This window comes from Anomaloglossus baeobatrachus, chromosome 2 (genome assembly GCF_048569485.1).
Source record: "Anomaloglossus baeobatrachus isolate aAnoBae1 chromosome 2, aAnoBae1.hap1, whole genome shotgun sequence".
NCBI lineage: Eukaryota > Metazoa > Chordata > Amphibia > Anura > Aromobatidae > Anomaloglossus > Anomaloglossus baeobatrachus.
In genome coordinates, this window is record NC_134354.1 from 104,312,666 (window position 1) to 104,339,403 (window position 26,738).

Consider the following 26,738-nt stretch of genomic DNA (forward strand, 5'->3'; position numbering starts at 1 on the left):
CTTACCTCCCGGGCCCCTGTGCAGCTGCACAGATTGCACCACTGATATGCCCTCCCCTGTCTGGGGGGTATCTTTGGGCTGCTCTGTATTATTATTATTCTATGAGCAACTCACAGATTTTTGGAACTGTATAGCAGCATTAAAAAAAAAATAAACAAAATAAACTAAAAAATGAAATGGAGCAGTAATAAAATAATATAAAAAACTGGCCACTTTTGACCTAGTGACAGGTCAAATTATGATTTTAGCAGTGGCTATGGTATTTATATGTAATTCAGAGATCACCCCTATTTTGTTACCAAAGCTCCATTAATCATTCAGTAGGAAATACTCAAACTACGGTATATATTTACCTCTACTAAAATTAAACAAATATGAAATGGATACATATTCCTTAATATATGTTTAATTTTGAACTTGCCCTCATAAAAGCTTATAAGGCTGTGGATAAAATTGCAGATTTTTGTTTATGCTGTGATTTGATATTTAATGCATGACTCCTGTTTGTTGTGATTTTTTTTTTAATTTCACCTCTGAAGTGATGCTTTAATTCTAAGTCCCCTGCCAACTGTCTAATACTCACATGCCGTCTTCATCTTTTTCCAATATCGCTCCCATCGGTCTCTAGCAATTTGTGACCTGCTGGCAACTGCAGCGGTTCAAGGGACAACCAGAGGTTACAAATCAATGCAAGTCTATGAGAGCCTCTTTCTGGATCTCATAGACTTGCAGTGAGCGCTTGTGACGTAACTTCTGACGTCCGGCCAGTCAGAAGTTATGGGCACAAGATTCTGCTACAAGACCAGAGCAGCGCCAACAAATATGTAAACAACAACAGGTAAGTGTAATACTACGAGCAGGGGACTTATATTTAGGGTCTTTTCCACATGCGATTTTCATGCGCGAGTGCAATCCGATAAAAAAATCGTATTGCATTCGCACCAGTGTTAATCAATGAGGCAGTGCTCTCTTTCCTTTTATTTCTCGACACGAATTGTGCTTTCGGCGCAATCTCAGCATGCTGCGTTTTGCAGCGAGTCTCAGCTCACGCACCCCCATACAAGCCTATGGGAGTGTGTGAAACATCGCACTGCACTCGCATGCTGCTTCTTTTTTCAGCCACAAAATCTGCAAGAAAAAAATAAGCATCGTGTGCACAGCAAGTCACAATTATTATAGACTTTGCTGGGATGCTTTTTCCTTGCTTTTATTGATTAAACTAAGCAAGAAAAAACACATAGAAAAATGCAAAAAAAAACCCTACAACATGTGCACATAGACTAATTTTGACAAGAGGTGCCCAAACTTTTACATGCCACTGTAAATCAAAATACTGAGCTTCTAATTTTTCAATTTTTTTCCTTTTTTGTAGATCTTGTTCTCATGACGTTTCCAGAAGCGAGTCCTGACCTATAAGGCCCTGTGCCCACGCTGCGTATTTTGACGCAGATTTTGACTCAAATTTTCAGAAATCTGCAGCAAAATCTGCATGTCCATTGTGAAGCCAGCAAAGTCTATGTGAATTCAGAAGTGCTGTGCCCACGTTGAGTATTTTTCTCTTGCGTATTTGGTGCAAATTTCTTTCTTTTCTGCACCAAATCTGCACCAAATACGCAAGGGACAATTAACCAATGTGGGCACAGCACTTCTGAATTCTCATAGACTTTGCTGGCTTCACAATGGACATGCAGATTTTGATGCAGATTTCTGAAAATACTTTGAACCAAAGAGAAAAAGAGTATTAAGTGCAGCTAATGAAAATGTGTAAACACTTATGTGCATCTAACGGGAATCAACGAATGACCAAAAAAGACCCATTGTGAAGTACAAAATAGTAATTTTATTATAATCAAAAACAACTCCCAAACAATGCCGTACATAAAGGTACGCATTTTAAACACATAGTAAAGAGAAATGGAAAAATAAGGTCAAAGAGGGAGAGGAGGGTAGTGGAAAAATGGTCCTGTATATTAATGGTGGAGGAATTGACTGGAGGAATGGATGCAAAGGAATAAAAATATGGTATAACACAGCGCATAAAGATCAAGGAGACACCTCAGAGCATAAATGCATACACACAGATTTTGCAGAAAACTGCAGTAGTAAAGCGGTGAAAAAATACACCAAGATACACTTAAGGGGGCTTTACACGCTACGACATCGCTAATGCGAACTCGTTGGGGTCACGGAATTGGTGACGCACATCCGGCCGCATTAGCAATGCCGTTGCGTGTGACACCAATGAGCGATTTTGCATCGTTGCAAAAACGTGCAAAATCGCTCATTGGTGACATGGGGGTCCATTCTCAAAAATCGTTACTGCAGCAGTAACGAGGTTGTTCCTCGTTCCTGCGGCAGCACACATCGCTCCGTGTGACGCCACAGGAACGAGGAAGCTCTCCTTACCTGCCTCCCGGCCGCTATGCGGAAGGAAGGAGGTGGGCGGGATGTTACGACCCGCTCAGCTCCGCCCCTCCGCTTCTATTGGGCGGCCACTCAGTGACGTCGCTGTGACGCCGCACGAACCGCCCCCTTAGAAAGGTGTGCAGTGACGTCGCCGAGCAGGTAAGTATGTGTGACGGGTCTGGGCGATGTTGTGCGGCACGGGCAGCGATTTGCCCGTGTCACACAACAGATGGGGGCGGGTACCCACACTAGCGATATCGGGACCGATATCGCAGTGTGTAAAGCGGCCTTTACCCATGATCTCGCTCCAGAAAGCCGAGCGTCCACCAGAAGTAACAGGACCACCCCTACATGTTTCGTGCCATTGCTAGCACTTCCTCAGGGGGTGGTTTAACATGGGGCTCATGTTTTTTCTTAAATTTGGATGGTTAAAGATTTCTAAAAATACGCGTCAAAACTCCACAGCGTGGGCACTGTACCTAAGAATGTTTGTAATGTTAATTTCAATCTACGTGGCAGCCAACGTTTGTGCAATTTAATCATGTGCATCGAGGAGATAAGAGAAAGTGTAATTAAACATCATGACAAACCCAACTTGTACACATCATTCAAATTATTGTGAACAACCCTTTTAATTTGTTGGGATGTTTAATTAGATATAGATCAAATATAATGTAAAGAAACATGTTTAAATTGATCCTGTTTTGTTTGTTTTTTTTCTCGTAAGATGAACTCCGTGTATGTGAAACACTCTACGCTACAGTTTGGTTTAGTCCCTAAAGAGTTACTTTGCTCTTTCCACCGTAAAACAAAGAACTATTTATGAACAAAGCAATTTCACACTTTGGATATGTGCTCTCTGTAGAATGAAGACATGTCTCTACTGAAAATTAGATTTTTTAATTCTTTTGCATAAATATATTTTAATCATTAGCTAATCTAATTACAAAGAACCTTCCAATGTGTATCTAGCAGGGGACACAAAATGTTTTGTTTATCACTTTGTGCTGGGGTGAATAATTATGTGAACATGCCGTGGTGCTTCATGTAGTGGTTACGTAGATCTCTAAGGAATACCATTATGGGATATTCTCACTGTACCTGCACGGCCCGTAAAGCCTTGTCGGCACTCAGAACTCCGCCATCATGATCACAACAGACAACTTCGCCTGGCTTTGGAAAAAATCCTGGATATTTCTGTTTGCATTGTTCTTGAGTCAGAGACTCCCATGATATCTGTCTTTCTTCCATATTCTTACATATGGACTCAAACTCTTCATTTCCAGATGGGGCAATAACCAGAAGGCCCATTTTCCTGTGGAAATATCATAAAATAATCTAAAATTAATCAAATAAACTCTAATACATCAATGAGCATCTTATTTCAAGTCAGCAAAAAAGATATTAGACTTGAGAGGTACTGTATACTTATGAAAATGTTTAATATTTTTGATGACGAAACTGCACATTTCACTATGATTATTTCTATCCATTGCTAAAAAGGTTGTGTGAGATAAAACAAATTTTATAATTTACAACGATCTTTTGTCCATCTGGTATATCTGGTATTTCAACTCCACTAACATTAGCATGAATTCAAAATTGGTTCCAAGAATGTTTTATTGACCTATACTAACTTTACCTACTATTCTGCCTGGAAGAAAAATCTGTGAATCTGTCTTATTACGTATCCATGCACGGTTGGCCAATGCAGCTGCAAAAATAGTTAATGGCATCTTAAGTAAGTAACCCTAGGGTGCTTTCACACTGTGCTTTGTCCACCGTTCAGTGGCCCCTTTGGGGCTCCAATCCGAACCCCCATAAAAACGGGATTTGAACGTATGCGCTGAAGAGGCCTTTTACTATAATAGTACAGACAGAGACACTGAGTTCTGTCCTGCACCATTTTTGGGCAAATACGGCTACTGGAGATTGACACCCAAACGCAGTTTACTGCGTCTAGATGTCTACCTCCAGTAGGTGTATACACCTGAAAATGGTGCCAGACAGAACACACGATTAGAGATGAGTGAACAGAGTTTGCTTTCGGAGATCGGTACTTTACGTATGCAAACCACTTGTGTGATTACCGGTATGCTTAGGTACGCTCAGTGCTCAGCCAGTGCGAGCCGCTTGCAGTTTTTGAATGGCTGGGGGTAACAACAGCGTGATTAGATGTAGTGTTCAGTAAAAGAAAAAAAAAAAAAAGAAAAAAACCCTTCCCACCTGCCTGATCTGTCTATGGCTGGCTGCAGAGACCTGGGCGGAGACCTGAACTGCCCAATCAGTGACACCCATTGGGGTTCCAGTCAAGTCCGGGTTCCAAACCGAACTTTTTCAAAAGTCCAGCTGCACCAGGGGAACCAAACTTGCATGGGTCTGCTCATCTCTACACACAACTCCGTCTGCACCATTATAGTCAATGGCCCTATTGGCTCGTATATCTGAATCCTGTTGTATGTGGGGTTGGAAACGTAAGCCCCAACAGAACCACTGCATGGGAAACAAATCGAAGTGTAAAAGCACCCTTAAAGTAGTTTTCTACTGGCAAGCTAGATAAGAGAATGTGGGTCCCAACCTGACTATGTATCAGTCTCATAGATTTTGAATATAGAGGCATTTTTTACCACATTTCTATTCAAGCGCCTCACTGTGGTTGACTGGTGAAGAAAGTATGGGAAATTTGGGAAATTTACTTTAGTGATCTGTTGGGATCCTACAAGCATGTATTCATCAAAGATCCTGGGGTTAGATGATAGATGTATCATACTTTGGAGAAAACCCCTTTAATGTTTTGGTCACTAATATCACTCTTATACTAGTGCAAGATTCCAATTCTGAAATTTGTGACCAGACCTTGTGATTTCTATGTACATCCTCTACCAGTGTCGGACTGGCTACCGGAGAAACCTCCAGTAATACCAGGCCTGGCTGCGGTTACCTGCATTGAACTCTGGAGCTCTCACCTGAGCTCCGGAGTACAGCCTGGATTGAACTCAGGGTTTGCAGGGCTGAACTGCGAGCGCCGACTGATTCCCTGGCGATTGCGGTTCAGTTCATGACAGCTGCGGACAGGCCGGGCTGAACTCCGAAGCTGTCACCTGAGCTCCAGAGTTCAGCCTGGCCTGTCCACAGCTGTGGCATGAACTGAACCGCAATCGCTGGGGAATCAGTCAGTGCTCGCGGTTCAGTCCTGCAAACCCAGAGTTCAGTCCAGGCTGCACTCCAGAGCTCAGGTGAGAGCTCCGGAGTTCAATGCAGGTAACCGCAGCCAGGACTGGTATTACTGGAGGTTCCTCCGGTAGCCAGTCCGACACTGCCCCCTACTTTTTGAAGTAGAGAAAGTAGAGAAGGCTCAAAGACACAAAATACCCTCTGTTGGTGCATGTCCTGCTGTTTTGTCCTCTAGTTAGACTGAGAAAGGCCTTCCTTTCTCATAATTCGTATAATGATTGCATGGGCAGCCTCTATAGCACATACACCTTTTCCTTTGACCTATTCTTCGCAGGTGCAAAATTTGGAGCAAGTCACAATTTTCAGGTCATTTTTATTCTGATTCTAACCAGTTTATTATCACATAAAGGTGTTTTTTATTTTTTTTGTACCTTGTCGTTTATTTTGCCTTTAATTTATTGTACAATCAACCATTTTGAAATGATCTCCGGTACATGATGTATTGTGGATAATTACTAATAATCTGGCAATGCTTCAGTCCAGAAGAAACACATTTTGGGCTGGATGGTGGATTTGTTTTATTTGATGAAGACTTATGATAGACCCTGTTGGACGTAAAGAGTTAACATTGTGTCTTTCCTGGGAAATTACTCAGTGTAGTCTCTAGAGACATTTATGTTACATTCTGTGATAACCCTGAAGTGGCTTAAAATAGATGTATTGTTAGATGAAACACCGTGGAAGAAGCACAGCAACAGCCCTGTTTAGTAGGAGTGTGGGGGGCTACATTAGTGCATATGGAGACCGGTGAGTGGCAGCTCCGAAATGAAATATGTAAGGTGGGGTATGGGGGATTTTTTTTTTTTCAAACAATTTTATCATAGAGGTGAAATTGCCCTTGACGGGAAGTCTCAGCTAGAAATAGCAATGTGCACACAAGAGACAAAGAACGTGCACGGTACATAGTGATTTTCATTTTAACGGTGGAATACAGCTGAAGAGACCAGAAATAGCTATTGTGTTCTGTATACAGAGGCTGCAGATAGAGGACAATGAATATACAAATTTTTATAAAAAAAAGGCAATGCTTGCAGAGGCTAGTACTAGCTAATGAGTAGAACATCATTACATTGTCGAGGTCACATGAATGTCGTGTTGCTATTGAAACTTTTACTCCTAACTAATTTGTCTCCAAAGTTTATAGTTGGAAAGAGATTTACATTTTTAATTGGACATGAATTAAAAAAAAATTTCTATACTTTTGGAAGGAATTTATTTAACCCCTCCACCGTGGGCGATTTTCCGTTTTTGTTTTTTGCTCCCCTTCTTCCAACAGCCGTAACCTTTTTATTTTTCTAATCAAAAGAAAATAGTCAGGACCCGCCGAAGCACACACTGTGCGAAATGGCCAGCCGTCGTCCTACCCCATTTGCCTCTCCTCACCTCCCCCCTATGATGTACCCGATCCACATGTAATTTAAAAAATAAAAAAACACGTATGAAGATATGGTGTTGCTGCCTCTTCTATCCTGGATTGGATTTGAGTATATGCTCTATTTATTTTTCTATCAAAGGCCATGAGGCCTTGTTTTTTGCGGGATGAGTTGTACTTTTAAATTAAACCATGAGTTTTACCATATAGTGTACTGGTGCGGAAAAAATGAAAAATAACAGTGCGATTGCACGATTATTTTTGAGGTATTTTATTCACCATGTTCACTATATGGTAAAACTGATGTGTCGCTGTGATGCCTTAGGTCGGTACGAGTTTGTAGATACTAAACATGTATAGGTTTACTTTTATCTAAGAGGTTAAAAAAATTCAGAAGTTTGTCCAAAAAAGGGGCACACTTTCTGCGTAATTTTCCGCGACCCGTAGCGCTCTCATTTCTCGGGATATGGGGCTCAGTGATGGCTTATTTTTTGCATCTTGAGCTGACGTTTTTAATGGCACAATTTTTGCACAGCTGCTATGTTTTGATCGCCTGTTATTACATATTGCGCAAAATTTGCAACAACCAAAATTTTAACTTTGGCATATGGAATTTTTTTGCCGCTACGCCGTTTACCGATCAGATTAATTGATTTTATATTTTGATAGATCAGGCATTTCTGAACATGGCGATACCAAATATATGTATTTTTTTTAACTGTTTAATTTGCAATGGGGCAAAAGGGGGGTAGTTTGGACTTTTAGGTTTTCTATTTTTTTATTTTTTAAACTTTCTTTTTTAACATTATTTTAAATTTTACTAGTCCCCCTAGGGGACTGTAAGTGGTACTTTGCAAGCTGCGACATTGCAAGCCGATGCTGCGATGTCGAGCGCGATAGTCCCCCCCGTCGCAGCAGCGATATCTTGTGATTGCTGGCGTAGTGAACATTATCGCTACGCCAGCTTCACATGCACTCACCTGCCCTTCGACGTTGCTCTGGCCGGCGAACCGCCTCCTTCCTAAGGGGGCGGGTCATGCGGCGTCACAGCGACGTCACACGGCAGGCGGCCAATAGCAGCGGAGGGGCGGAGATGAGCAGGATGTAAACATCTCGCCCACCTCCTTCCTTCCACATTGCAGAAAGGGACGCAGGTAGGAGATGTTCCTCGCTCCTGCGGCTTCACACACAGCGACGTATGCTGCCGCAGGAACGAGGAACTACATCGTACCTGTCGCTGCACCGGCATTATGGAAATGTTGGACTCTACACCGATGATACGATAACGATGCTTTTACGCTCATTAATCGTATCAAAAAGGATTTGCACACTACGATATCGACTGCGACGCCGGATTTGCGTCACTTTCGATTTGACCCCACCGACATCGCACCTGCGATGTCGTAGTGTGCAAAGCCCGCCTAAGGATCAGAAGTCTGATTGCTCATTCATTTTTCCTGATCAGAGCAGCATCGTTTAGTTTCTGTTTAGTAGAAATGCGGCGTTCTTGTTACAGCCAACTCTCTGTCGGCTGTAACAGGAACTATGTACCGATAGCAACAGGAATCATCACATGACTCTGTGCTACCATGACAACCATTGGCTCCCTATGATCGCGTCATGGTGCCTCCGATGGCGGCAAGGAAAGGCAATTTCTTTGCCGAGGCCATTAAAATTGCGTTGTCACATTTTGACGCGATCTAAAGCAGGCTTTACACGCTACGACATCGCTAATGCGGAGTCGTTGGGGTCACGGAATTCGTGACGCACATCCGGCCGCATTAGCGATGCCGTTGCGTGTGACATCGATTAGCGATTTTGCATCGTTGCAAAACAGTGAAAAATCGCTAATCGGCGACACGGGGGTCCATTCCCAATTATCGTTACTTCAGCAGTAACGAGGTTGTTCCTCGTTCCTGCGGCAGCACACATCGCTGCGTGTGACGCCGCAGGAGCGAGGAAACTCTCCCTACCTGCCTCCCGGCCGCTATGCGGAAGGAAGGAGGTGGGCGGGATGTTACGTCCCGCTCATCTCTGCCCCTCCGCTGCGATTGGGCGGCGGTTCAGTGACGTTTCAGTGACGTCGCTGTGACGCCGCATGGACCGCCCCCTTAGAAAGGAGGCGGTTCGCCCGTCACAGCGACGTCGCCGGACAGGTAAGTATGTGTGACGGCTGTGGGCGATGTTGTGCGGCACGGGCAGCGATATGCCCGTGTCGCGCAACAGATGGGGGCGGGTACCCACACTAGCGATATCGGGACCGATATCGCAGTGTGTAAAGTAGCCTTAAGTGGTTAGCAGGCATGGGTGGATTGCGGATCCACCTGCGCCTGATAACCACACATGTCTGCTGTTCAAATCAGCAAACATGTACAGGGATCTCCACCGGCTCACTGCAGCAGCTGGTGGTGATTATACCGACATGATCTAGGACGTACCCAGTATGTCCAATGTTGGAAGAGGTTAATCAAAACAACAACTAAATGAATAGTCTTGCCCTGTTCGCAATCACCATGGACCCTCTCCGGTGCTACTGATGATGTGCTCCATTCAAATGAATGGGCTTAAAGAAAATCTGTCACCAGGTTTTTGCTACTTCATCCTAGAGCAGCATGATGTAGGCAAAGAAATTCTGAATCTAACAATGTATCATTTAGATTACTGACTGCAGCCATACTGTCACACTGAAAAATATTATTTTTTGGATGCAGCAGTACTGGGTGAGCTGTCCCCACGTACACAAGGTTTTCAGTGCACATTTCCATACACAGAAGCCGCCAATCACAGAGGGGGCAGAGTCGTCTTACAGCTCCCACCCTGCTGAGACCCATTAATGATAAAGCTAAGATCTTAAGGTCCAGTCACACTAAGCAACTTACCAGCGATCCCAACAACGATAGGGATCGCTGGTAAGTTGCAAAGAGGTTGCTGGTGAGATGTCATACTGCAACGCTCCAGCGATCCCACCAGCAACCTGACCTGGCAGGGATCGCTGGAGCGTGGCTACACGAGTTGCTGGTGAGCTCACCAGCAACCAGTGACCAGCCCCCAGCGCCGTGTGGAAGATGCTGCGCTTGGTAACTAAGGTAAATATCGGGTAACCAACCCGATATTTACCTTGGTTACCAGCGCACGGAGCTACAAGTGCAGAGAGCAGGGAGCAGCGCACACTGAGCGCTGGCTCCCTGCTCTCCTAGCTACAGCACACATTGGGTTAATTACCCGATGTGTGCTGCAGCTACATGTGCACAGAGCAGGGAGCAGCACACAATGCTTAGTGCTGGCTCCTTGCTCTCCTAGTTACAGCACACATCGGGTTAATTACCCGATGTGTGCTGCAGCTAAATGTGCACAGAGCAGGAGCCGGCACTGACAGTGAGAGCGGCGGAGGCTGGTAACGAAGGTAAATATCGGGTAACCAAGGACAGGGCTTCTTGGTTACCCGATGTTTACATTGGTTACCAGCCTCCGCAGAAGCCGGCTCCTGCTGCCTGCACATTTAGTTGTTGCTGTCTCGCTGTCACACACAGCGATCTGTGCTTCACAGCGGGACAGCAACAACTAAAAAATGGCCCAGGACATTCAGCAACAACCAACGACCTCACAGCAGGGGCCAGGTTGTTGCTGGATGTCACACAAAGCAACATCGCTAGCAACGTCACAAAAGTTGTTCGTTAGCAGCGATGTTGCTAGCGATGTTGCTTAGTGTGACGGGGCCTTAAAACTAACATTGCAGGTAAACAAAAACACACTTTGAGATAAGAGATGTCTGGCTGTAAACTGCATGTTAACTCCTACAGCATGCTGCCTTCAGATTACATAGCAATAATGTCCTGACAGAGTCCCTTTAAAATCTTTCCACCACAGTTTGGATGATTACACACAATAAAGTGCTCATGTGGATGGAAGGAAATATTCATAAGTGGTTTTCTTTTAGTGCTTATTGATAAGTATATACATGTATATACAGTCAGTATACAAATAATAGCAAAATAGCTTCATAAACTAAAACAGCAAAAGAAAAAGACAAAGCAATTAGAAAAACAAATGTACTACTTTAATGCAGCTAAATTATTTATCTTTATGCATGTGTTTTGCAGACAAAATGAAAGGCTGATAAGTATTCATGTATATAATAATGGTAGTTTAACTTTAGCGCTAAATTGCAATTCTATCAGCCTTCTTGTAATCATACTTTCAGCCTAGAAGCAACAGGATAATTTAAGAAGTAGGCGAAGGAAACACAAATCAATTTATTCAACTTATTCTGGCCTCTCTGGATCGCTCTGTGCCTCAATAAGAAAATCATTAGGATAAGCCTAAATGTAACAAAAACACATTTCCTCGATCTCCTGGTTATCCAATATTCTCTGCAGGCCGGGAAACTAGAAGATTGATGTAAACCAAACTTACAGACTTTTAACTATAGCATTTACTTTGGAAATCATACATTAATATCCATGGAAAATATAAGGGTTTGCATTCTTACTTAGTGATTGTCCAGGACTAAAAAAATATTTACTGAAGTCAAAACACCATGTATTCCGTATTTGTAATGCATTCTGTATAGACATATTTATCCCTAATGGCAGATCTCAGGAATAATGATGCATACCAGCACTATTTGTTTTTCACATGGTTAGCATCCATATTGAAGAACATATACATAATGTGCCAGGTACACACTTCACTTACGCATGTACGCAATGTAAAAGAACCTGTAGTGATCACTGATGTACCCAATAATGGTCTCTAGAGGGACCAAAAAGTTATATAGGATGTATTATAAAGTATGGATATGTTGTGTGTACTTTGCATAATTCAATATATGTTGCCAGTAGAGATGAGCGAGCCTCTGAAGGCTCGAGTTCAGTTCGGTTCGTCAAACGGAGACCCCGTTCAAGTTTGAAAACAATGGGAGGCAAACACAAACACATAAAAACACATTATAAATGTACACATACAGTTAATAAACATTGCCATTATACTTACAGGTCCCCGCGACGCATCCTGCACTCTGTCTCCCACCGTTTTTCCTTCCGATAATCGCTGCGTCCTCCCGGTAACCAGACCTGATGATAGGACCTATCGTGACGTCAAAATAGTATGTAACCAGTCACGTGTCTATTATCTCATTGGCTACAGTCTGGTCACATGGCTATGACGTCATGCTAGGTCCTGTCAGTGCATCTCTCCGGTATGCGGTGATCGTTCCAGCATATCCGTGTACCGGCGAAATGCTCTGACAAATGGTCGACTCCCCGTTCCTGCATGTGGACGCTCTTTACAGAGTCAGCCCACATGCAGGTACTAGCTGTCACAGCCGGTAAATAGCAGCACCGCGAGTCACGTGATCGGAGCACCGCTGCTATGGTAACCCGCTTGTCAGCGGTAACGTCACCGCTTACAGCCTGCAGCCTCTGCTCACTCTCACTGAGTGAATAGACTGCACGAGGAGCAGCAGCGTCTTCCTCCCATGCTGTGCTGTCTGATGTAGCAGAGCTGCATGGGTTGAAGGCGAAAGAAGACAGAAGACCATGGATCGTGGAGGGGTGACAGGGAGTAATAAACATGGAGTCTTTAAGTGTGTCTGTGTATTTATTTCTATTAAAGTATTTTTTCTCTGTGTGGTGTCTTTTTTTTTAACCCTTTATTGGAGATTCTTATTGGCCGGGTCAAACTTGCCTGACATTAAGAATCTCTGGCTTAATACTAGCTAGTAAAACAAAGCTAGTATTAACTCATTATTACCCAGCGAGCCACCCGGCTTCAGGGCAGCTAGAAGAGTTGGATACAGCACCAAATGATGGCGCTTCTATGAAAGCGCCATTTCCTGGGGCGGCTGCGGACTGCAATTCGCAGCAGACGGGCCCAGAAAGCTCGGGCTAACCTGTACTGACGATTTCAATCCCCAGCTGCCTAGTTGTATCTGGCTGGACACAAAAATGGGGCGAAGCCCATGTCGATTTTTTTTTAATTATTTCATGAAATTCATGAAATAATTTAAAAAAGGGCTTCCCTATGTTTTTAGTTCCCAGCCACGTACAAATAGGCAGCTGGGGGTTGGGGGCAGCCGTACCTGCCTGCTGTACCTGGCTTAGCTTACAAAAATATGACGAAACCCACGTCATTTTTTTGGTGGGCAAAAAAACTCCTGCATACAGCCCTGGATGGAGTATGCTGAGTTTTGTAGTTCTGCAGCTGCTGTCTGCTCTCCTGCATACACTAGTGAATGGAGCATGCTGAGCCTTGTAGTTCTGCAGATGCTGTATGTTCTCCTCCATACAGACAGACAGTAGCTGCAGAACTACAAGGCTCAGCATACTCCATCCAGGACTGTATGCAGGAGTTTTTTGCACCCCCAAAAAATTATGTGGGCTTCGCCATGTTTTTGTATGCTAGCCAGGTACAGCAGGCAGCTACGGACTGCCCCCAACCCCTAGCTGCCTATTCGTACCCAGCTGGGAACCAAAAATATAGGGAAGCCTTTTTTTTTAATTATTTCATGAATTTCATGAAATAATTAAAAAGAAATGACGTGGGCTTCGCCCAATTTTTGTGTCCAGCCAGGTACAACTAGGCAGCTGGGGATTGGAATCCACAGCTCAGGGTGCCCAAGCTTTCTGGGCACCCCTGCTGCGAATTGCAGTCCGCAGCCGCCCCAGAAAAGGGTGATTTCATAGAAGCACCATCTTCTGGCGCTGTATCCAACTCTCCAGCTGCCCTGGTGACCGGTGGCTCGCTGGGTAATAATGGGGTTAGGACTAGCTGTATATTATCAACTGGCCCTAAGCCCGAAATTCATGGTGTCATGCCAATATTAGACATGGCCACCATGAATTTCTAGTACAGATAAAAAAAAAACCACAACACACAGAAAATATTTTTATTAGAAATAAAACACAACACTATTAGTGACTCCATCTTTATTGAAATAAAGAACCCCTCCTCTGCAGTAATCCTGGGTCAAGGGTCCCACGCCGTCCAATCCGCATCCAATATCATCTGATCGGTTTGCTGGAAGGTAAAGTGATCAGATGATGAGTCAGGTTCAAGAGACTGAATCAGATGACACAGCAGCTGATTGTATAAACGGCTTTTATACAATCAGATGATGCATCAGTGCAAAAAAAAACCAAACAAACTACACACTTCTGTGCAGACTCCTGTCCGACAGCATCAGCTGATAATAGTTTAGCCGTCCGGGCGGTAAAAAGCCGGTCTCACCGCTCGACTTATAGTGTCAGCTGATTCCATCAGGTGACCACATCAGCTGATCATCGCCAGGTCTGAGAGAGAGAGAGAAAGAAGAGAGAGAAAAAAGAGAGAGAAGAGAGAGAGAGAGAGAGAAGAGAGATAAAAGAGAGAGAGGGAGAGAGAAGAGAGAGAGAGAGAAGAGAGAGAGGAGAGAGAGAGAAAAGAGAGAGGAGAGAGAGAGAGAGGAGAGAGAGGGAAAGAGAAAAAGAGACTGAGAAAAAGAGAGTGAGAAAAAGAGAAAGAGAGAAAGAGAGAGACTGAGAGACTGAGAGAGAGACAGAGAGAGAGGAGAGAGCAGAGAGGAGAGAGAGAGGAAAAAAGAGAAAAAGAGAGACTGAGAAAAAGAGAGAGAGAAAAAGAGAGCGAGAGACTGAGACTGAGAGAGACAAAGAGAGAGAAAAAGAGAGAGACTGAGAGATACTGAGAGAGCGAGAGAGACTGAGAGAGAGACAGAGAGAGAGAAGAGAGAGAGGAGAGAGAGAAAAGAGAGAGAGGAGAGAGAGAAGAGAGAGAGAAGAGAGAGAGAGGAGAGAGAGAGGAGAGAGGAGAGAGAGTGAGAGAGAGAGGGAAAAAGAGAAAAAGAGAGACTGAGAAAAAGAGAGAGAGAAAAAGAGAGAGAGAGAAAAAGAGAGAGAGAGAGAGAAAAAGAGAGAGACTGAGAGACTGAGAGAGACAAAGAGAGCGAGAGAGAGCAATGCAGCCTCATTTCGTGAACTGCTGCGATTTTAGAGGTGTGGCTCACAGCTGATGTCCGGCTCCTCCCCTCAGTGCATAATTTAATTAAATTAAATTATAAATAAATAATTCTAATTTAAAATAAATTACATTTTTTACCGGGACTAGAACTCATGAACTAATGCTTCTGAGTCAAGCACTCTAACCATTGAGCTACTGGCTCTAATGAAAAACATAGTCTCAGATTACAGCGCGGTTCAGTTCAGGTGCTACGTGGCGAGGCCACAGATCACTCCCTGCATCTTCATGTAGCAGAGCTGAAAGCGTCGTGTGGATTACTTCGGACCTGGATTGTTGTTTTGGGATTAATAAAGAGGTAAATGAGATGTTTTTTGTCTTTTATTCCAAATAAAGGATTTTTCGTTGTGTGTGTTTATTTACTTTCACTTACAGTTTAAACATGGAAGGTGTCTCGGGGAGACGCCTGGCATGATTAAATCATTATTACCCCGATTGCCACCGCACCAGGGCAATTCAGGATTAGCTGGGTGGAGTCCCGGGACTGTCGCATCTAATGGATGCGGCTATTCCGGGCGGCTGCTGGGTGATATTGTTAGGGTTGTGGGCTCCCCATAATGTGGAGCTCCCCATCCTGACAATACCAGCCTCCAGCCATGTGACTTTATCCTGGCTGGTATCAAAAATGGGGGGAACCGCATTTTTTTTTTATTAATTTATTTATTTTACTGCACGATATAGACCCGCCCGCCGGCGGCTGTGATTGGATGCAGTGAGACAGCTGTCACTCATCATGGGGGCGTGTCTGACTGCAACCAATCATGGGTGCCGGTGGGCGGGGAAAGCACGGAATAACTAATTGAATAGTGAAGCGGCAGCCATTTTCAAAAGAGGAAATGCCGCTGGAGATTTGTGACAGCCGTGCAGCAAGACCCCCGTGATTGGTGAGTAGGAAAGAGAGAGGGATTGTGCTGGAGACGCAGGATGCATGCAGACAGTAACGTGTGCACATAGCCTTACTGTGAAAAGCAAAGTTTTTGGTGCTCGAACCGTTCTCGAACGTAACTCGAGCTGTCGAGATTTTAGCAAAAAGCTCAAGTTCGTCGAACGTCTCAAACACCCCCCAAAATCACTCGAACATGAAATTGGCGAACCTCGAACATCTCTAGTTGCCAGTCCTAAAAATGCAATAATTTAACCCTAGGTTATTATGCACCAAAATTACCTGCTTTTAAGACCTGTGGCTGTGATGTGTTCATTTTTTTATCAATACAAACCTGCTGTCATGAGGTGTAATATGGTAACTGGGGGGAGGGGCGTCTAGACTGGCCCTCAGACTAAGAGACCCTAAGTTGACCATTAGTCCAGAGGTACGCCTGATGGTGGCGAGGTCTGGACCGCCAGCATGACCCTAAAGGCCGCTTTACATGTAACGACATTGCGAAAGGAATTCGTGATGCACATCCGGCCTCTTTTGCAACGTTGTTGAGACACGCAGGAGTGACTGTTAACGAGCGATAATACTCACCATATCGTTGCTCGTTGACACGCTGTCCAGTTCCCAAATATCATTGCTTTTGCAGGACGCAGGTTGTTCGTCGTTCCAGAGGCAGCACACATCGCTGTGTGAAACCACAGGAACGAGGAACATCACCGTACCTGCGATCGCCCGCTCATCTCCGCCCCCTCTGCTTCTATTGGGCGGTCGCTTAGTGACATCGCTGTGACGCTGAATGAACTGCCCCCTTAGAAAGGAGGCGGTTCGCCGGTCACAGCGACGTCGCTAGGCAGGTAAGTAGTGTGGCGGGTCTGAGCGATGTTGTGCGCCACTGGCAGCGATTTGCCCGTGTCGCACAACTGATGGGGGCGGGAACGCACGCTAGCGATATCGGTACCGATATCGTAGCTTGTAAAGTGGCCTTAACTCCTGAAAAGCCCTGCTATAACACTCCCACCCAGGGGATGGCTGGGTCAGGAGAAATATATCCCACGAATAGCAACAAGCAGGGGAAACCAAAGCTCAAACTAACCGCAAGCACACACAGAGGAAAAAACAATACGTGCTCATGCTCAATGATGAATAAAGTACAGGAAGGAAATAAATAAACAACAACGATACTTCCACTACACGCCAAATAGCAAACAACAAATCACCAAAACTGAATCAAATGCACAAGACCGGTGTGGCTGGAGCAAGCTAGAGCTATGGAACCCCAGGTGCCACCATCTTTTAAAGGGCGGAGGCGGCTGTGATAACCTCTGCTCACAGCAGGAATTCACAAACCAGCAGGAATTAACTCCCGCTAGACCAAATACGACAGAGAGCAAATCTGGTCGACACCCTGCTCTGACTGAGTAACTGAAATCCACCAGGAGATGTGTCAGACTCTGCAGTGTGAAGAGAGTCTGAAGAGCCAATCCACCTGGTGAGTTAAGAGCAGACACCGCATAACACCTGCTTCCCGGAATGGCCATATCTCCATTGATGTCAGTCAAGAGAATCAGCCATTAACATCTTTGGGACTCCTTGTTCTTAAGGATTAGAGCCTTAGAGGTGATACCTGCTCCTCTTAGAATTGTTTGGGCTAGAGATGAAAGAACCCGATGTTCGGTATACTGTTTTCATCCGAACACTCACTTTTTTTAAAAAAACAAACAAAGAAAAAACAAACTTTGTGTTTGGAGTTCGGGCGCTTTACGTGAACTTCACTCACTTGAGTATCACTATGCTCGGGTACAATCGGTGCTCAGCCCAGTGCAAGCTGCTTGCAGTGTTTGATCTGCTCGCACTGGGGGAAACAACACCGTTATTAGATGTAGTGTGCAACCCCCAAAAAATGGAAAAATCCCATTCACTGAAGTGATCTCTGTATGGCTGACCGCATGTGGGCAGAGACCCGCACTGCCAATCACTGACTTCTATTGTGGAGGTATGCTTTGGCTGCAAACTTCCACGGGTTCTCTCATTGCTATTTAGGACATATCATGTGGATACTGATCCTGTAAATGTCTCGTTTAAAGATACTTTCCCGTGCTTTTTCCTTTTTGTCTATCATAAGGGTATACACATACATCTTTCTTATGGAAAGTTAACCTGGCAAGATTTTCAAGAGGAAGATAATTGGGTATTTTTTTTAGCCGTCCCATTGCCTTGCATTGTAAAGTACATAGGGAATTCGGAGCAGAAAGTGCCTGAAGAATGATCAGCCACCTCTTTTAACCACTTGGCAAATCTAGAAGCACTTAACCCTTGAACGCGCAACCATAGAAATCTGCCATAGAAAACAAGTGACCTTGCAGGCCTGTGAGGCCCCAGGTATGGGTTCTAGGGTTAAAAGACTTAGCATATGAACAGCAAGTCATTCTTACATAGAAACATGGTTTACATTATTACATGTTCATTCTTTGGAGTGTTTTCTGGGCTCTTTTTCTTTCGTGTTTTGGAGTGGACCCACCCTATCAAGAATACCCCCCAAAAATCAGATTCTGCATGCCAAAGCCAGTAGTGCAGTAACAACAATGTTTGTATACGGCGCAAAGCTTTTATTTTAACTAGCCATTCACGTTCATTTTGATACATGATTTTTTTTTAAACTAAAACTGTGAATTAATTCAGAAAAGAGCAAAGTCATGAACCTTTCTCCCTTCTCTACTTAGGACAAAATAAACCCTGCATGTAAGAACTGGATCAAAATGCAAAGCTGGGTTTAAGTATTAATGGAAAGTCTACCAAATATGTAATTAAATCTTTTACTGTAATGAATCTAATAAAAACAAAAATATGTGAATGTATTATGAATTTGCAACTAGCCATTATATCGTGAAATTAATAAACTAAGGCTGAGCTCACATCTGCGTTGGAGACTCGATGAGGAACCTCAATCCCAGATTCCATCATGTTTTCAGGAAGCATACTGACAACTGACATCTGACACCATTTTGGACCTTGAAGAACCCCACTAAAAGTTATTGTGGTTTATTTCACTGTAGCTGATCATTATTTGACACCATCATTTTTGTTTTCCTGCTCTTATGATGAAACAAAGAATTTAGATGTGGCAATGAATGTTTTCTGTGAGAAATGATAAGGTTTTGGGGCAGTACAGACAATAGTATTAATTGATAGTAAAAAAAATAATTCTGGTGTAACTTCCAATTACATGGTTTTAATTCTGATGTTGGAACCATGCGTCAGGAATATTATAACACCAGAGATATAATTTGTACAAAATAATAACAACAATGAAATTAAGGAGTCATATGCATTGTAAGTCTTTTTTGACGATACCAAACTATGTAGGATATTAAAAATGGACCTTGATAATTCAATATTAAAAAACAATCTGGATAAGATGTCAGAATGGGCAGACACTTGTCAAATGAGATTTAATGTTGCTAAATAAAGAGTAATGCACCTAGGATGGAGTAATTCTATAACTGCGTATACATTAAATGGAAGTAAACTCGGGACTACAGAACAGGAGAAGGACTTGGGTATTCTGGTACAAGTAAGCTGAGTAGCAGAAAGCAAACAAGATTTTAGGGTGTATAAAAAGAGAGATTAGATCCTATGATAAAAACAAATTGGTACCCCTCTATAAATCACTTGTAAGGCCACATCTAGAATACGGGATCCAGTTTTGGGCTCCAAACTTTAAAAGGATATTAAGAAGTTAGAGTCAGTTCAAATGCGAGCAACTAGATTATTGCAAGGACTGGAGGCCTCCCATATGATGAGAGGTTTGTTTAATTGAGAAAAAAGTCATTTCAGAGGAGATCTCATTAATATGTATACATACATGTGTGGTCAATACAAAGGACTGGCACATGACATATTCCTTCCAAAGACAATACCAAGGACCAGGGGGCACTCACTGCGAGTGGAAGAAAAGCGATTCCGGCAGCTAAATTGGAAAGGGTTCTTTACAGTTAGAGTAGTCAGACTGTGGAATGCCGACCACAAGAGGTAGTAATGGCAGATACTATAACAGCTTTTAAAAAAGGTCTGGATGTGTACACACAACATTGTTGGTTATAAATTATTTAGTTACAAAATGTATAATTGGTGGAGGAAGGGTAAACTATATGGACCTAGGTGTTTTTTCAATCTATATAACAAAGTATCAAATGTGGTCCCTGTTATTATTCAGAGAACATAGTGCTGCAGGACATCTGCTGCATTATCAGGATATATCACAATATTTTTTACTTTTCCACAACTATAAAGATTTATTTTAGTCCTTACAAATATTACCATAATCTCAGATGTGATCTTATGTTCTATTCTTATGGGATCATAATTTTAGAGTAAACTGATGAAGTAATTATAGGAGGCATTGATACATAAACTTTCCGTATTTCACTAGGGTTCAGACGCTGGAAAATGATATATTTGCTTCTTGTTGGGGTCAGAGCTTGCAATCTACTGTAATAACTTTCTGCAATTCTCTGTAGACTGACATGTGGGTAACGCTGATATTGGAATCAGTAGAGTGATCATGGTACCGCTTTGTGCTTGCACTGGACTCCTCGTGGTACATTTATTGTTGAGCTTTCTGTGTGTTTCCTAATCTTCAATATTATTCTTTTATTGTCATATTTTTTTCATGGTTTCATTTCTTTTGTATTTCTCACTGTTCTACAATACACACGCATGTCAAGTTTTTACATCCTTTTTTCCTAAGGAAAAGTGAAAATGGATCCTGGTTAGTAATGAGCGAACCAGGTTTGGCCACCCAGATAATAAAAAAAAAAAAAAAAAAGAAACAAAATGGTTGAAGCAGGAGAGTATACTCATCGAGCCTCCTGCGCGGTGGTAACACTACTTCTGGGTCTGCTCATCAGTCCTTATACATATTCACTGCTTTACTTGCCCAACGGCAGCTATGATTCACTGCTGGTAGACCCTCTCCAACAGTGAGTGTGATTGTTTGGACTCACAGGCACCGTCTGCATGCTTATAATTGAGTATAAAAAAATAGCATAGGGTCCCCCTATAGTGATACTAGCACAGATAAAGGTATGGCTACAGGTTGCCACCCCCAGCTGTGGGCTTATCTTGGCTGTGTATCAAAAATTAATTAAAAAAAGATATGTGGTTCCCCTAATTTTGATACCCAGCTAAGATAAAGCCGACAGATGGGGGCTGGTATTCTCAGGCTGGGGAGACCCATGGTTATTGGAACCCCCCAGCCTAAGAATAGCAGCCTGCAGCCTGCAGCCGCCCTGGAATTGTTGCATCAATTAGATATGACAATCCCGGTGCTTTATCCAGCTCTTCCCGACTGCACTGGTGTGGTGGCAGTCAGGGTAATAATGGGTTAATGATAGCATACAAATGTCATCAAGCCCAGAATTAGTGATGGGTAGGGTCTTTGAGACCCCCCATCACTAATCCTATAAGTAAAAAGAAATAAACACAAACATCAAGAAAAATTCTTTATTTGAACCAAAATACAGCACCCTCTCTTCCCTCTATTTTAACCCCAAAAAGACCCTTAAGGTTCTGCCGTAATCTACATGACATTCCATGATATACCTGGCCATGACTGGTGTGAAAATACTAAAAGTTGCAATAGTTTTATGTAACTTACAAATTGGGCTAAAATATTATGGCCTATTAAGGTGTTTTACGCCTGAATTCTGAAAAACACATTAATAAATCGGTCCTTGAGCTATTTCTGAGCCCCACATGGCAGATGGGTGCTTCAGTACTTCCCCTGGATGTCTGCAATGAAGTCAGTAACATTGCATCAAGCCAATAATAATAACTCCTGAAGATGATATCTCCTAATATTTCTTGACTATAGGACAATATAGTTTATTGTTATGAAGACTCAACCTGTAACCGGTGCGACCTTTAGACTTCTTTACTTACCTGCCGGATATAATACATAACTACCGTTGTCTGCGAATACTCCTAGGAGAATCTAAACCCACTGACGTCTACAGTCTTGCCTTTCTGCAATCACTTCATGTTCTTAAGGTGCTTGAACTGAAGATAGTCCTTAAGGGATCCAAAACATCAGTGTCTATTTAAAGTGCAACACCGCATAATCCTTCTATTTATCATAGAACTGTGAGACGACGGTCTCCAGCAGACAGCCTGGCTTGCATCGAATATCCTTATAGTTTTAATAATGAAATACTTCCCCAGCTGTATGAAAACAGTGTGTATTAAATATTAAATCCAGTGCTGGAAGTAGAAAATGTTCCATGTTCCTATGTCTTATCCTATTGTGACCATTGCTTCTTCACAGGTACGTACGTCTACTTATGGACTTTGCACCTAATATTTAATATACAATTAACAAAGAAGGGCAACCTGTTAATTATAAACACACCAGGAATGATGGAGGCCAACGCTTTTTAGCCACAACTCATGGGAACCTGCCGAGACATGCATTGTAATAAAAATATGGAAATTGACCGTGCTGCACAGTGGCACCTCGAGGCTTCTGCTGACGGCTCGAGATGTGTTTGTGCAAAAGTATCTCACAAGAGCAAGACAGAAAGCAGGAAGACAATTCCCGAAATTAAAGTTTAATGTTGAAATGAGAAATAGCAATTGTATAAAGTATATGTTAGCACCCGCAGAAGAAATACAAAAGGCTGGATGTGTTAGCGGTATATGTTCTAGGTGAAATTTTGTTGCCATATAAATAAAATGAAAGGTGGGGTTGCTTGGGGCATTATTATGTTACTATAAGCTTTGGATTTTTTATTCTATAGTTCATAACACTAAATCATTATTACATAGACACACAACCAATTAGACCATCAGTACAGTGGGGCAGAAAAAGTGATTATTGCAACTCATGAGTAAATAATGATCACCAATTTACAATAATTAGTATCGTTGGAAAATTAGCACTAGTTTGTTGCTTATTTGCTTTTCTTTTTTCTTTTTAGGGGTACTTTGCACGTTGCGACATCGCTAGCAAATGCTAGCGATACTGAGCACGATAGCCCCCGCCCCCGTCGCACATGCGATATGTAGTGCGAGCTGCTGTAGCGAACATTATCGCTGCAGAAGCTTCACACGCACATACCTGGTCGGCGACGTCGCTGTGACTGCCGAAGAATCCCTCCTTCAAGGGGGAGGTGTGTTCGGCGTCACAGCGACGTCACCGCGACGTCACTAAGCGGCCGGCCAAAAGAAGTGGAGGGGCGGAGATGAGCGGGATGTAAACATCCCGCCCACCTTCTCCCTTCCGCATTGCCGGTGGACGGCGGGCGCAGGTAAGAGGATGTTTGTCGGTCCTGCGGCTTCACACACAGCGATGTGTGGAGCTGCAGGAATGACAAACAACATTGTACCTGCGGACGCACCGACATTATGAAAATGAACGACGCGACACAGATCAGCGATTTTTTTACTGTTTCATGCTCGTTCATCTTCTCTCCTAGGCTTTACACGTTGCGACGTCGTTACCAGCGCCGGATGTGCGTCACTTTCGATTTGACCCCGACGATATCGCAGTAGCGATGTCGCAACGTGCAAAGTACCCCTTAGAGTATTTTTTTAAAAAAAAAAATCTTTTTTTATTCTCACCCATTAATATACTATATATATTTTTTTTTCTGAAAAAGGCCAAAAACAAAAAACTCTAAAATGAATAATACTTTATTTGTATACAGATAAAATCTCCAGCAAACATACCGCATTCGACAGAAAAGACAGTGGTGTGTAAGTGTGTGCTGCCCCTGTGTCAGTTTGCGGATCCGTGGTGGCTCGAGGGGCGTCCGGACCCGGGGGGTCTCGCGGCCACTCGAATGAAGGGGGGTATTTATAGGGGGTATGATATTTTGAGAGTTTGTGACGCCACCTGTGGTGTGTGGTAAGATGAAGTACCACCGCTGCGGCTGGGAGTACCCGGTGGCGATGGAGTGGGCAGCCAGGTGTTTAAGCCCTCCACGGGCAGGGGGAATGCCCTGGGACTTTGTGATGGGGACAGGGAGGTGCCATTGGGGAGGTAAGGGTCACTTACGTACTCACTCAGTCCAATAACACCGATAACTTTAGTAAACCAAAGTTCTGGACATCGCTGCCACTGAGGGGGAGCACGTTTGGGTCCCGTTTCTGTTGGTGTTGCCTGTTGATCTGTGACCTTTTCCCATGGCACTTTCTTTCTTTCTTGGTTGGTCCCTGTAGCCTCAAACTAGTCGGGTCCCGCTCCCCAGTATGGCTAACTGAGGGAGCTTGCTCTTAGGGTTGACTCTTGGGATTTCTTGGACCGTATATGTGGAAAGTCCTATCCCTCTCGTTGCACTAGTTCCCCGATTTTGAAGCGGGCGGAGAGCGGATCTTGAAGGCTCTGTTCTCGTCGGGCGAATTGTCAGGTTGCCTGAAGCTACTCCCTGACCTAGGGTCTACGTACCCCGTCATGCCCTGGTACCAGCCCGGTGAAGGTACAAGCCCGCCGGCTGTCCTCCACGACAATGCCGTGCCCCTTGTCATGATCCCCTGCGACCAGGGGTCCAGCTCCTGACAGGCCCAGACCAACGTCTGCTACCTAGTAGTTCCAAGGAGCCCAGCTCCTGACCTCCTCTCTCTTTCACCTCCAACTCTACACTCCCCCTTTCTCTGACTAACTCCTGACACTCCTGACCTCCCCTTAACCAACCCCCCAAGTGGGCGACCCTATTCCACTCAGGCTGTCCACTGGTGTGTCTGTGGTGCAGAGTGTTTCTAGGATTTTGATTAGCTGGTTTTGGCAACACCGTTTGTTAGGGACCCATAACCAAGGAGAAGGTGGATATTGCACAGAAGGGCAGATTGCACAATACCCTGTGACGACCTGATAGGCCAGGGCGTCACATAGGATCTATACATGGGTAATCGTGGACCAAAACCAGTAGGGGGTAACAGAGAGTGATAGCCCTTAGCGATCAGGGCATAGATAGGTAGTATAACTGATAGGATAAGGGCTTTGCCCTAGACTTAGCTCCTGCCTAACAACGGAGGTATAATCACCCTAAGTTATGCGGTGCCCCCGCTCCTCGGTGGCTGTCCCTGTTACACCCTAAACTGTCACTAATAAAATACCCTCCACCAGACCTCACAAAGTGCAGGTACAGAAATACTCATGTAGACACCTTCAGGCAAAGATACTAGAAAAATCACGTCTGCCATGGTAACTGTGTGTACATGTATTGTACTCGTCCACCATATATGCTGGTCATGAAGAACAAAATCATTAAATGAATAGTGGTGGAAAACAATGGTGACCCTAATAAATGGGGACCTTGACAGAAAGTCAACAGTCAGGCCAGCATCCTACAAGAGATATTTATAGGTCAGCTTAATTAAATGGATTAGTCCAACCAGGACCAATTATGCAACACTCATACGTCATATAAGTAGGAAAATATGGCCCTTAGATACTTAGCGTGCAGATGTTTCTTCAAGATATGAATGCCAAGTCCAAGGTCCCAACTGTATTCATAACGACCCATTTCCCCCTAAAAACGGGGTTCCTCACGGGTCAGAGGACTAAAAGAATCCTACAAAAGACAAAAGATGAGATCCTCTTATAATAAAGATGCAGTGCCCGGGATTTCAGTCCATATATTCCTCGTGGGGCACACAGCAAGATGCTGGCCTCCTGCTGCAGTTCAGGATGAGTCATATATTTTTTCTACCCTTTACACTATCTTCTTCTATTATTTAATGTGTTCACCAAATGCATGTGATCTCTTGAACCCAACTCCACCCAGATTTTGGGTCCCAAAGAAGCTGCCACGGTGGCGCTTCTGCACTATGTTTGGAATCTATTTGATGTATGCATCGAAAAATGTTCCTCATTTATATATTTTTGTATATGTATGGGAGAATGTTCCGGACACTTTTGACTTCTTTTACATGTTCATATAGAAGGTATATGTGGCATAATTTTTCTTCAATGTTACTGAAAAACAGGGTTGACCACACACAATATAACTAAATTGAAAATAAAATATTACATATATGTACAAGCATACAATGGGAGGCATATTTCAAACTAGTGCAACATTCATATTGTCAAATATATATTGCCTAAACATATCCTTTGGTCTCCTAAACTTCTCTTCTGTTATTCCTCTCATTAAAGGAATACAGCTAAGGTGAAGGGAACACTGTTATTAAATGGAATCTGTCTGCAGGTTTTTGCTATGTAAGCTGAAGACAGCATATTGCAAGGGTTAACATTGAGAATTCAGGGATGCCTGTGTTGTCAAGGTCTGATCTGTTGTGTATTTGCTATGTTTGTTTAAGCAGCAAGACATCTCATTGCTTGGACTACAATGTCACATGCCGGGCAGTTTGGCACGCCCCCGCCTCTAATTGACACCTCACTGTCAATGTACAATCTCGATAGAGAGCCTGGTGTGGGCGGGGACAGCTCTCTCAGCTCTGCTAAATTGCTAAATCTAATCTGATTGTGTCAGCACAGTTGCATCCAGTAATCTAAGTGATACATAATTGGATTCAGGATGTTTTTGTCCTCAGATAAGGTAGAAAAAAATCTGCTTAAAAATTCCCTTTAAGGCATATAAAATAAAGGATGCTGATAAACTTGGTGAGATTCTCAGTGGTACTTTACTCTATGACACTTTTAGTACTGCATTTCTGGGGTATCTAGGAATTTCCACCTGAATCCCTAAAAACAGGACTCAAATACTTGATAGGGCCATAGACTGTAATGACACGAATGGAGATCAAATGGACTCGGGCTTGTGTTCCTCAGAGATAGACACATAGATGTAGCCTCCTATCATTTGTTTCTGTGCCCAT

The 26,738-nt window shown here is 43.5% G+C and overlaps 1 protein-coding gene across 1 annotated transcript in view; it reads right to left on the reverse strand.

Moving 5' to 3' along the window:
* Positions 1-26,738, reverse strand: part of PIPOX (pipecolic acid and sarcosine oxidase) — a 142,937-nt gene that overhangs the window by 63,139 nt on the left and 53,060 nt on the right. The window contains exon 3 of the mRNA XM_075333183.1: positions 3,508-3,721. Within this exon, the coding sequence (XP_075189298.1) occupies positions 3,508-3,721 (214 nt within the window). The remainder of the gene's footprint in view (positions 1-3,507; positions 3,722-26,738) is intronic.